Genomic DNA, 13177 nt, shown 5'->3' on the forward strand with positions numbered 1-13177 from the left:
CAAAATAGTAATAATATTATCTATCAACTATACTTCAATTAAAAGAATAAATTTTTTAAAATCTTCTGGGCTCGATAATCACCTCGTTACCCCGTACTCTGGGGGTGGCTGGTACCTCAGGACGGCCACTTCTGTCCTCGCAGGCTGGGGTGCAGGGTACGGCTTGACCATCTCGTGGAGCAGCCCCGGGTGCTGGTCACTGTAGAACAGTCCATGCTCCTGGGTCTTGCTGACCGGGGACACCATCTGCTTGGCCTTGAAGGGGTACTCGGGTGGAGGCCCTCGGGGGTCCAGCATCTTGGGTGCAGGCTGGGCTGGGGAGGGGCCCCCTCCCGCCTTGAACGCCTTTCCGTTCCCGGGGCCGGGGAGGTGCTGCTTGGCGCCGTTCCTCTCCAGCGACAGCTGCATGATCCTCTCGCTGAGAGAGCGGACGTGGCCCTGCTTGAGTTCCTTCAGCGCCTCGTCCTTGTGCGCCTGTCCGCTGTTGGCGCGGCTCACCGTCGGCCTGCCCTCAGTCCGGGCCTTCTGGCTGGCGCCCCCAGCCATGTAGTAGCCGTGCCCCACGGCCCCCGGTTGCTGCTGCGGCGGCGGCGGCGGCGGCTGCTGGCCCCGGAAGAACTGGGACTGCGCCTTGGCCTCCTCGTAGGTGGGCAGCTCCTCGTTGTTCTGCTGAGGCTGCGCGGACCGCACCTGCTTCTCCATCACCGCGTTGTCCACCTGGTGTTCCTGACCCTGCGGCTCCTGGCGTGCTGACTGGTAGACCATTGGTGGGTCTTCTTGAGCGAGGTTTTCCGTGGAAGAAAAGCTGTTGGCGGGGTGGGCTGGCCCTGCACTCCCTGTGGCCTGGTGCTGAATGGCCAGCAAGTTCATGTTCTCGGTCGGCGTGCCATAGCGCAGTTGCTCCTGGATCAGCCGCTGTAACACTGTTCCCGCTGCCGCATCTTCCGAACCTCTCATCTCCACCTCTGGGATCCTCGGGAAGTTCGGGGGGTGGAAGTTACAGAGAGGATCCTCAACTGGAAGATACACATGGGAAAAACGTGTCAGGCTGTTCCACGAGGGTATAGGTCTCCACGTATATTGTGAATAATGACCTTTCTAATGATAGAGGCATTTAAAGAGCTCCAATACCCCATCGCCCCCATGTACCCTGCAGTTTGTCCCGGGAGCATCTCTCCAGCTCCCACTTCCTCCCCTCACCTCCTGCTTCTTTCTAGACCTTGGTCAGGCCTTCAAGTTTTCCCTTTAAGCTCTCCACTGACCCCTTCTCTTCATCATATAAACAGCCTTTCCCATCTTAAAAGCAAACAAACAAAAATCAGAACAACAACAACAAAAAAAAACGGAACCACCTCTCACAGCCCAGTGTAAACCTCTAAGTGCCAGCCCGCATTCTCTTCTCTCTTCTCTTCTAACTGTCCTCAGAAATCAACCGACACTTGGTCTCCACTTTCCAAATGCTCCAGCCACGGCCCGCCCTTAGAGCTCAAGTTCCAGCAACATTCCAAGAACACAGAGTTCCCAAACATGCTAGCTCTCTCTGGGCTTCAGGTCTTTGTTCCCATTCATCCCCCTGCCTGGAAAGATGCATCTCACCACATCTTTCTTGGGAAATTCCTAGATGTGCTTTGAGGGGTGGCTCCAAAGCTACCTTCTAAGTAAACCCCCTCCTGCTGCAGCCCAGCAGGCTTAAGCTCTCCTTCTCTAACGTCCAGGCTCTGTTGTTATACATCTCAAAGACTGATCATCACAGTTGTTGTTTAGTCACTAAGTTGTGTCAGATGGCACTTATTTATATACACAAGTCTTTGAACATCTTAAAGGCAAAGATCATGGCTCCTCATCTGGGTCTCCCTAGCATACAACTCTATGGTTTTTCCAGTAGTCATGTATGGATGTGAGAGCTGGACCACAAAGAAGGCTGAGCACTGAAGAATTGATGCTTTTGAACTGTGGTGTTGGAGAAGACTCCTGAGAGTCCCTTGGACAGCAAGGAGATCAGACCAGTTAATCCTAAAGGAGATCAACCCTGAATATTCAATGAAAAGGCTGATGCTGAAACTGAAGCTGCAATACTTTGGCCACCTGATGCGAAGAACTAACTCACTGGAAAAGACCCTGATGCTGGGAAAGATTGAGGGCAGGAGGAGAAGGGGGCGACAGAGGATGAGATAGTTGGATGGTATCACAGACTCAATGGACATGCATTTGAGCAAACTCTGGGCAAGCAGTAATGGTTCTGTGTTTTTGTTTGTTTGTTTCTTTTTTTAAAATTAATTATTTATTTTACTTTACATTATTGTATTGGTTTTGCCATACATTGACTTGATTCTGTGGTTCTGTGTTTTTATATAAACGAAGAACACATCATTTCCCCCAAAACTGTCTCTCTTCCCCAACGTTGCCTTTTTTCTGATAAATGGCATCCTCATCATAAGAGTCATCCAGATAGAAAACACAGATACAATTTTGACCCTTGTGTTTCCTTTCTCCATTTTTTTTTTAAATTGTTGAATTATAGAAGTACTTTATTCATTTATTTATTTATGTGTTTGGCCATACCGCATGGCATGTGGGATCTTAGTTCCCCAACCAGCAGTCAAATCCACGTCCCCTGCATTGGAAGCATGGAGTCGGAACCACTGGACTGCCAGGGAAATCCCCTTTGTGCCCTACAGTTAATCAAGTGCCAAGCTGGTTTTTCAGTCTACAGTAAAATAAGAAAAAATGAAGGTGGTGTGATACTCTTACAAGATATATAAATACACACATAATCAGCATATACATGTGTATATACCTAGATACATATAAACTGAGTCTACTGCCTTCTTTTAGCAGGGGCTGCTATCAAGGACTATATTCCTCTTACACTTTTTGGTATTAAAATATTCAAAAAGGTGACAGTAGATGACATTTTGAGTGTCTCTGTAGCAGCAAAGACTGCAGCCCCAGCTTCTACCCCCTCAACCATTCCCCAGGTTCCAGCTCCCCTAACCAGCTGCTGAATGTCCTCAACAGCCTAACATCTGGCCTTGTCTCTGGCCTTTTTATTTATTACCTGTCTTCTGCTACTAGAATTCTCTCGCACCAGGGGACAGACAGCCTTATCTGTTAAAATCATATACTGTGAACCGAGGGCCTAGAACACTACCATGATACACAAAAGGCATTCAGGAAAGAACTGTTGGGGGGCGGGAGATATATTAGAAGTTTGGGATTAACATATACACACTACTATATATGAAATCAGTAAACAACAAGGACCTACTGCATAGCACAGGGAACTATTGTAATAATCTATAATGGAAAAAAATCTGAAAAATAACTGACATAATACAGATATATACATATACATACAACTGAATCATTTCGCTATACACTTGAAATTAACACAGCACTGTAAATTAACTATACTTCAATTTAAAAAATGGTTTAAAAAAAAAGAGAAAGAAAGAATTGTTGAGTAAAGAACTCTACCGACTGGTTCCTGAAGCTCACCTCTGATCTACCCCTCGTGACCTCAGGCAATTACTTGGCTTCTCTGAACCTCTCTCTCCTCTGAGATCAGGCTTCACATCTACTTCACAGGATGGTATGTGGAGTAAATTCAAACTTACTGCTCATTTTCAGAGAACGTGCACCATAACTGAGATATAAACCCGAAGTTCAACAATAAGAACTTTGCAACAACAGACCAGGAAAAGTCCACCCAAGATGAACTGCTGAATAACTGTACTAAGTGATACACAATCCTAGGAAAGCAATTAACAGCGTGGGTTGAGTTGAGCCATCACTCACTCCACAAATACCAACTGCCAACCTGTGATATTCAGGCATTCCGACAGGTGCTGGGTTAGGAGAGTAAAGAAGACAGTTCTCACCCTCAGGGCTTGATGAACAAGCAAATTCAAATAAAAAAATCAACACTCTAAAACAAAATGGATAAAAATTCAAATAAAAACATATTTCCAAATGAAAATGATTTTTTTGGATGAATAATAAAAGGAATGGGGTCTCATTAGGCCCCAGAAACTACTGAATCTCCTTTTCATGTGCACATCTGGCAAGAACCTGAAGATCCTTCTTTAATGTGGTTTTGAAGATTCATTCCTTCATGGTGTAACCAATCTCATAAACCCTTAAAAATAGGCAGGAAATATTTACAAAGGAAGTGGTTCCTTTCCAAATACAGTTTAGAATTCTCTCTGAATTTCTGAATTATCTGCAAAAAGAGGTATAAATGAAAGCAGAGAAGAAAAAAGAAATTAAAGATTCTAGGAAAGAATACAAAAGAACATTTAGGAATTAGAGAAAAATTAGGCACTCAGTGGTATAATTCTGAAGTTCCTACGTACTCAGGAACTCTCTCTGTTGAGTGAATCACATATTATAATAGTCTATTAACACCAGCAGTAAAGAATCCGCCTGCAATGCAGGAGCCGCAGGAGACAAAGGTTCGATCCCTGGGTCGGAAGATCCCCTGGAGGAGGGCATGGCAACCCACTCCAGTATTCTTGCCTGAAGAATCTCACGGACAAAGGAGCCTGGTCAGCTACAGTCCATAGGGTTGCAAGGAATTGGACATTGCTGAAGCAACTTAGCATGCACGCAAGCACAATGTTAAGCAAACATTAAAAATAAGGCACTGACCAATAAAGAAACAACCAGTATTCCAATATGTTGCTTTTTAAAAAGAGGATAGAGAAAAAATTATTCAGAAGAGTGAAAAACATAAAATCATTCTGCTTTTCCAACATGAGTGCCAGTGAAAGAACTTACCAACTTTTTCTCTGATGCCACTGTTTGTCTCCACTGTCAAAGACGCTTCATGCCTCCCAGGATAGAGCTGAAAGTCTGGGAAAAAGTAGCTGGGGTCTTCCAGAATCTGGACGGGACTGCTGGGGCTGTAACAGGCCGGAGGGGGACCTGGGGCAGAGAGCAAAGTGCACCTTAGTGTCAACGAAGTCCTCCTCGCCATGTGACTCACACCAGCCATTCTCCCCCACGCCTTTCCACTGGCAGGGGCAGCCCTGTCTTTTTGACTCATAAAATTCCAAAGTAACTATTCAGAATCATCACAAGTCTGGCACCCGCCACAAAGACCTGTGAGGTCATAATCATAATTTTCAAGACACACTGATCAAAGTCAGGGGCCCTTTCATACAACCCATTTCCAAGGGCAGCGGCATGAGCACCCACACACATCAAGTCCCCTGTGGAGCTGGACAAGCCATCAGGTTCAGAGCAGTCAAAGGGAAGGGGGCGGGGAGGCCAGAAAGGGAAAACTAAAACGGAAAGAGCAGCTGTCTCTTGGAGCATCTCGCAGATGCAGAGAGGAGTGGTCATTTTGCCCGGCCACATGTTAGCAAGGGCTGGTCGCAGCCCAGCACAGCGCGATCGGCCCCACTCTGGGGGTTCTGGAGCCTCCTGCAGCAGCGTGAGCCCGGGTCATGGGTTCTGGCCCTCCGCCCAGCACTGGCCTTTCGGATCCCACGTATCTGCCTCACAAACAAAGCTGGACACGCTTCCTGTTTTAATTAAACGTGACACTGGGTTCAATCCTGCTGTCACTGAACATGAGGTACCACAACATGACACTGATACAGCACAAACAGCACTGAGGGAGCACTCAGTGTGGTTAGCAGGAGCACTCAGTGTGATGAGCGGGAGCACTCAGTGTCGGGGCAGGGGGAGTCCCAGCTCCACCCTCTCTGCACTGACTTCTCCCCGTGGGCACCAAGTTGAAGGCTCTTTATGGCAAAGGTAATTTAGTCATGCTTTTTTTAAAAATCAAAATCCCTGCCTCCAAGATAATTCCATTAAGAAAAAATACTGTTTTTCAGTCACCATGTCAAATGGGTCATTCGAAATTTCTTGCCAGGATGGTTATCCATCCGTTTCCCATAAGGCCAAAGCAACTAATTATTCCGAGAGGTGGTAAGATGGAAATTTACTCATCCTCTTCCTGAGTTTCTCTCCCTCAACCCATGAAACAACATTTGGACGTGTGCTCACATGTAGCAAAAGGCTTTCCTGGTGGCTCAGTCGGTAAAGAGTCTGCCCACTACGCGGGAGACCTGGGTTCGATCCCTGGGTTGGGACGATCCCCTGGAGAAGGGAAAGGCTACCCACTCCAGTATCCTTGCCTGGAGAATTCCATGGACAGAGTGGGCTACAGTTTATGGGGTCACAAAGAGTCGGACACGACCAAGTGATTAGCTGTCTTTCTTTTCACATGTAGCATAAGCATGTCTGGACTACTGAGAAAAAGAGAAAAAAAGATTTCGACAACTAGAATATTTATCTTACAATGTTAAAATAAATAATGCAGTTGTGAGTTAGAGCGTAAGGTTGACTATAATCTGAGTATGAATGACATACTATATAAAGATCAGCCTAAAATGACAGGCCCAGCGCCTCTGATAGCATCCGTCAGCACTCTCTTTTTGGCCAACCTGCAGGGACTACCATGGAATGAAACTCAGTTCCTTCTGGGCCTCACCCTCTACATCTATAAGTCTCAAAGTCGAGAGTTAAAATTAGAAATCGTCAATGGCCTGGATCCAAAGGCAAATCCTAGGTTGGCTTCTAATTCAGACAGGTGGAAAATGTTGGTGGAAAGTTGGAGAGACACACGGAGCAACCTTGGCCGCCCAAGAGGACCCCCTGGGGAGCTCTCCAATGCCAGCACCCTGGCCTCACCCAGACCTGGCAGTCAGCGACCCAGGATAGGACCTGGGCACCTGCATTTCATAAAGCTCTTCGTATGATTCCGATACGCAGCCACAGGTGAGAAGCCCTAAGCCAGAAGGAGAACAGTGTACCCGGACAAAGAAACGGGAAAACACAAACACACCGGCTGCACCCGCAGCCCCTCCCCCACAAAATGAACATCGGGGCGCAGCTGAGGACCCACACGCTTCGGCCAAGAGGAGAAAGTGCGGCAGATACACACTACTGCATAAAAGATAGATACACAGCAACATGTTATATGCAAAATAGATACACAGTAGGTAAACTATACAGCACAAGGAGCTGTATCCAATACCTTGTAATAATCTATAGTGGAAAAGAATCTGGAAAAATATATATATATATACACACAACTGTATCACTTTACCGTACACCTGAAAATAACACAACATTGCTAAATCAATTACACTCCAATTCAATTCTTTTTTTTTTTAAGTGTGGTATTCTCTTACAGCAGATCTGGGTCAGGAATGGCAATATGCCAGCAGATTACAACTCCAGGCCCTACTATCAAACTGTACTATCAAATTGACTACAAATTGTAAGTGATAACAGACAGCAAACTGCCAATAAAGTTGAGGCATACCTAAGAATATATATGCACATTGTATGGGTGTATAAAGGAGTGTGTAAGGGATGTGAGTAGGTATGGATATATGCTTTCAACATGGATGTCAGTTACCATGCGACCCAGCAATCTCACTCTGGGCATATACCCAGACAAAACTCTAATTCAAAAAGATACATGCACCCCGTGTTCACGGCAGCACTGTTCACAGCAGCCAAGACCTGTGAACAACCTAAATGCCACTGACAGATGAGCGGATAAAGAAGATGTGGTGCACGTAGACAATGGAACACTACTCAGCCATCAAAAGAACAAAGCAATGCCATTTGCAGCCACATGGATGTAACTAGAGATTACCATATTAAGTGAAGTTAAGTCAGACAAAGACAAACACCACATGATATCAGTTATGTGTGGAATCTATGGAACAGAAACAAGGTCACAGACATAGAGAACAGGCTTGTGGCTGCAAGGCGGAGGGGGCTGGAGGAGGGGTGGGGTGGGAGGCTAGATTAGCAGATGCAAACTATTATATCCAGAATGAATAAACAAGGTCCTACTGCATAGCACAGGGAACTACATTCAATAGTGAATCATCATGGAAAAGACGATTAAAAAAAGAATGCATATGTATATATAGATATATGTACACATACACCTGAATCACTTTGCTGTATACCAGAAATTAAAACATTGTAAATCAACTATCCTTCAGTTAAAAACTTCTCTTAAAAGTAAATTAATTAATTGGGGGGGGAAAAGAACCCTGCACTAAGTCACCCCTATCACCATCAGACTGATATAAATCGCTTTTCCGCACCTTATCCAATGGCCTGCCAAAAGACAGCGAGCTCCAGGGCTCCAGGGAACAGAGCGCTGGGCAGAGAGCAGGGCTGGATGGTGGGTGTGAGCACCTGGGGCATCAAAGACGTGCCCCCATCACCATTTCTCCCGCAGGCTTCAGTATTAAGAACGAACGAATGCACTTCACATTCGTGCATGAACACACACACCTATGGAGACAGAAGGACAGGATGCCCAATTTCTTACCGACAGTCATTTAAGACGCGGTAGCCCCCACACTGAGTCCTGCTCCCACTCTGCCCCCCTCAGAGGGGGAGAGAGAAGGCGGCCCAGCAGATGATCAGGACAGACCCTGCAGACAGAAAGACCAGGATCATCACTCCACTGAGCCCAGAGATCCCCCGGGGCGGGGCGGGGCGGGGCGGGGCAGGGGGTGGGTACTGCCACGCTTCACTTATGTTCCCTCACTGGGAAGACAAGGGAAAATGACAGTAACATGGATCACAGGCTCTGAACGAGTTTCCTGGGCCGTGCGGCAAAAATGAAAGAGAGACACCATCCCCAGGCCCACGTGCACGTAATCTTTCCCTTCCTGTTCAGTTCAGAATCTTCATTAGGAACTCTGGTCGCGTAATTTGCATCTGTTTTCCTATGTAAAAACACAGTGTCCATAATCTAACCAATAGGGTCAAGGGTCTCTGAAATCAGAAACTGGACGTCAGCATCCGTCATGAGCAGAAGCACAGTTTTCCCTGTTAGCACTTCTCCAGGCCTGGGAGCAGGAGCTGCAAGAAAGCAGAGGAGATGCCTGGACCACCCCTTCCCAGCGAGTGCTGCAGGGCCTGGCTGGGGCCCAGGGCATACGGAACAGGGCAGTTTTCAGGGGCGTCCATGAGACCTGGACCATAAAGAAGGCTGAGTGTGGAAGAACAGGGGCTTTTGAAGTCTCTTGAGAATCCCTTGGATTGCAGAGATCAAATCAGTCAATCCTAAAGGAAATCAACCCTGAATATTCATTGGAAGGACTGATGCTGAAGCTGAGCTCCAACACTTTGGCCAGCTGATGCGAAGAGCTCACTCATGGAAAAGATCCCGATGCTGGGAAAGATTGAGGGCAGGAGGCGAAGGGGACGAGAGGATGAGATGGTTAGACAGCATCACTGGCTCAATGGACATGAATGTGCACAAACTCCGGGAGATGGTGGAGGACAGGGAAGACTAGCATGCTACAGTCCTTAGGGTCGCAAAGAGTTGGACAGGACTGAGCGGCTAAGCAACAACAGTGGCTGAGCAAGGATTCTGCTTCTGTGTAATCTTTACAAGGAGCTGCCTCTAGGGGTTTCAAAAAGTCAATCTTCACATACGGTTCTCTTGGCTCAGGAACCCGCAGTTACCTGCTTTCAAACCACACCTTCATCTAAGCACCACCAAGGACACAGCTTTGGTCTGCATGGGGAAAGTGGCAGGAACAACAGAAAAAAAGCTCAGGGTCTCCCTCTGGGCAGGGGGTCCCACCTGAAGGAAAACCAGACATCTGTTTGTGCTGCACTCCACAGACGGTGAATTCTGCAAGTCCAGTTTGAGGGTCCAACCTTTCTACCCTGATTGATGATGACCCATTTCACCCAGAATAGTTTCTTTCTCTTTGCAAAAACTATGTCATTTGTCAACAAGAAGAATCCTTTGCGTCTCTATGAGCGTGACTGCTTCTGGCTGGCTTCTAAAGCACTGAAAACTTCCTTCCCATTATGGCTCTACGCTCTAACTTTCTTTGTAAATGTCCAGAGGCCTTTAGGCAATGCGACCCTGAACAAGGCTTTTTTCTGCCTCACTCCATAGTAGTGATAACAAAGGCCTCCTTGTTGAGGGGGAAATGAATCAAGGTAAAAAATGAAGTGAGTTTCCTGGCAGAAGCGAGAGACACAACAAGAGCCCTGATCACCTGCTCACCAGCTTCGCCTTCATCGTTAACTAGTTTGTTCCCTAAGACCAGATCCAGGATCCACAAACAGACCAATGTCACAGGCTCGGAAGCCTCCTTCAGGAGTAGACAGCAGAGGACACACACAGCTGGGAATCACCCGTCCTTACTTAAACTGCACAGCCAGCTTGTCAATCCCCTTTACATAACCATTTTGGCTATAGCTTCAAGTTCAAACTCTGCTTGGTTTTCAAGGCCACTACACTCAGATCCTTCCTTCAGGTGTCACCAGTCTCGCTGGTTCCCTCGGCATTCCAGCATCCCATGAACATGCCACCCTCATTCCCCAAGGCCGCGTTTCACACTCCCTTCCCGAGGTCCTCTAAAGTTCACCCCAAGGCATCTACCTCTTCGGGTTACCCCCTCTAGAACACCTCCCCCTACAATGGCCTGCCTGCCCCAAACAGCCACGGCAATTATGACCGAAAGCACACAACTGAGAGCTTAAACTGCCCAGCAGCTTGCGGCAGTCATTTAATAAAGGCTGGTGCATCCAGCAATTCCACTCCTGGGCATATATGCAAGCAGAGCTGTGATTCAAAAAGAGACATGCACCCCAATGTTCATTACAGCATTCTGTACAATTGCCAAGAGATGGAAAAACTTAAATATCCATCCACAGACGAATGGCTAAAGATGATGTGATATATATGTGTATATGGTGCTTCCCCAGTGGTACAGCAGTAAAGAATCCGCCTGCCATACAGGAGATGGAGTTCAACCCCTGGGCTGGGAAGATCCCCTGGAGGAGGGCATGGCAACCCACTCCAGAATTCTTGCCTGGAGAATTCCAGGGACAGAGGAGCCTGGCGGGCTACAGTCCATAGGAATGCAAAGAGTCGGACACAGCTGAAGTGACTGAGCATGCATGCATATGTGTGTGTGTGTGTGTATAAATAATGGAGCATTATTCAGTCGTTAAAAAGAATGAAATACTGCCACTTGCAGCAACATGGACGGACCTAATGATTATCATACTAATTAAGCAAGTAAGCCAGAAAGATAAAACACCAAATGATATCAGTTATATATGGAATCTAAATACGACACAAATGAACATATCTACAAAACAAAAACAGATTCACAGATACACAGAACAGCCTTGTGGTTACCAAGTGTGGGGGAGAGATGGGGGAGGGAAGGACTGGGAGTGTGGGATTAACAGATGCAAATACAGGATGGATAAGCAAGATGCTACGGTATAACACACAGTGAACTACATTCAATATCCTGTGATAAAACCATAATGAAGAATATACATATATATATGTAGAATTGAGTCCCTTTGTCATAACTGCAGAAATTAAACACAATACTGCAAATCAACTATACTTCAATAAAATTTTTAAAATGCATATAGGCTGGGGCCAGTGTCCCGGAAAGCTTGGAGGTGGGCACCATCTGAGTCCTTGCTCCTTTCTGTAATGCGGCCTGCGTTCTCTCGCTGCCTCCTTGCTGACCGATGGAGAGACTTGGCATATCCTCTGGGATGCTGTCACTGCCAAGTTTAAAGAGGTCCTTTCAAAGTGGGTCTCTGAGAGCTCCCGACGATTCCCAGGCCCTCTCAGTGTCCTAAGAGGAGGAAGCACTCGCTGTCCCCTCTGTAGCTGGCAGTGATGTTCTGGGGTCTGCAGGCCAGGTTCCTCAAAGCCTTCACTCACTGAAAAAAAAAACCCCAAAAAACCTCCCAGGTGTCACTGCGCCCAAGTGCAAGACTTTCCGCCAGGTCCACGTAAGCCAAAACCACCTAATGCCTTCAAAAACAACTTTACCGACGAGATGAGAATAACCTCCTCTAACTTTATAACAGATTTTAACCACAGGCAACAGAACAATTCTGCGGCCTCCACCATCCTTTTCAAAGAGCTGAGGAATTTACTGAGTGGGCCAGCGTCCTCAGAGTCAAATGTAAGCAACCAAGCGTTCCAATCCTGGCAGGACTGGAGGTTTCCCCGGGGAGTCGAATACTCCACTCCAGGAGACAGATGCCCGAAACGAGGTCTTAGGAGGAATCTGGAGACCCCATGGCCAGTACCAGGAAAATAAGGGCTGATCTGTTCACAGGCCCTCATGTGAAGCCAAGCTCCCTCCCTGGGTAGCCAAGTCACACTTTTGAACCTGAGGCCTGGGGGAAGACAGATCCCAGCACCCCTGGCATGAACACCTGCACACATTGTAAAAAAAAACGGGAACCTCCAACACTAAACTGAAGGCACATACCTGAGTAGGCCTTCTCACTTACTTTTCCCCAAGGAACCAGTATTTGAAACCCAAGGTGGGAGCGGGGAAAGTTTCCAAACTTCCCAGCCTCTACAGGGTATGGTCATCCTGGGCACTGAACTTGAATTGGAAGCCTTGGACCAATCCAGCCATCAAAAAGTACATGTACACTAAACACACCTATTTAATTTAGACTCTCTCAAGGTGGAATTTGTGATGAATAACTTTCTCTAAAGTTGTGTGAAGTATAGCTCTGTAATGCTTATTTAAAAATATCTCTGAGATATTATCAGTGTGAACCAAAATGCGAATGTATGCCTAACCTTTAAATAACAGCTGAGTTCAACAAGGCACTGCGCTGGGAGCTATAAATAACAAAGAAATGAGTAAGACTGTCCTTGGCCTTAGGATATTATGATTTGGTTCTGGAGACAAGGTGCACACAGAGATCCAAATTTCACTGCAGAGTAAGTGCCCTGTTACAGGGACACAAAGTTTTGGAGACTCAGGAGTAACTCCTTCCTACCTGTTGATTGATGGAGGTGATTCGGGAGCTGAAACGACAGGGAGAAAGAGACTCCAAAGCTGAAGTGGAAAAAAGGAGGAGGCTGTTAATCCAATTCAGGGTGAAGAGAGGGTGCTGGTGAGCAAAGACGAGCCCGGAGAGGTAAAGGTAAGGCACGGGTACTAAGTGACCGAGGCGCCTGGGCACTTTGAGCGACAGGGAGTTCATTGGCGCCTACGTACGGGTAAGGACGACGGCAAAGCTGCATCTACAGATCCAGGATCCAGCATTTAGGGGAGGTTTTCAAAATCCAATAGTTATCATATGATCCAGCAATCCCATCCCT

At 46.9% G+C, this 13177-nt stretch overlaps 1 protein-coding gene across 5 annotated transcripts in view; it reads right to left on the minus strand.

Moving 5' to 3' along the window:
- The window catches only part of AMOTL1 (angiomotin like 1), a 215191-nt gene that overhangs the window by 91463 nt on the left and 110551 nt on the right, over positions 1-13177 (minus strand). For all 5 annotated transcript variants that reach the window (XM_043898070.1, XM_043898076.1, XM_043898093.1 and 2 more), the window contains 2 exons: positions 4780-4926; positions 83-1016 (listed from right to left, as the gene is read on the minus strand). In XM_043898070.1, the coding sequence (XP_043754005.1) occupies positions 83-1016; positions 4780-4926 (1081 nt within the window). The remainder of the gene's footprint in view (positions 1-82; positions 1017-4779; positions 4927-13177) is intronic.

This window comes from Cervus elaphus, chromosome 1 (assembly GCF_910594005.1).
Source record: "Cervus elaphus chromosome 1, mCerEla1.1, whole genome shotgun sequence".
In the NCBI taxonomy this organism is placed as follows: domain Eukaryota; kingdom Metazoa; phylum Chordata; class Mammalia; order Artiodactyla; family Cervidae; genus Cervus; species Cervus elaphus.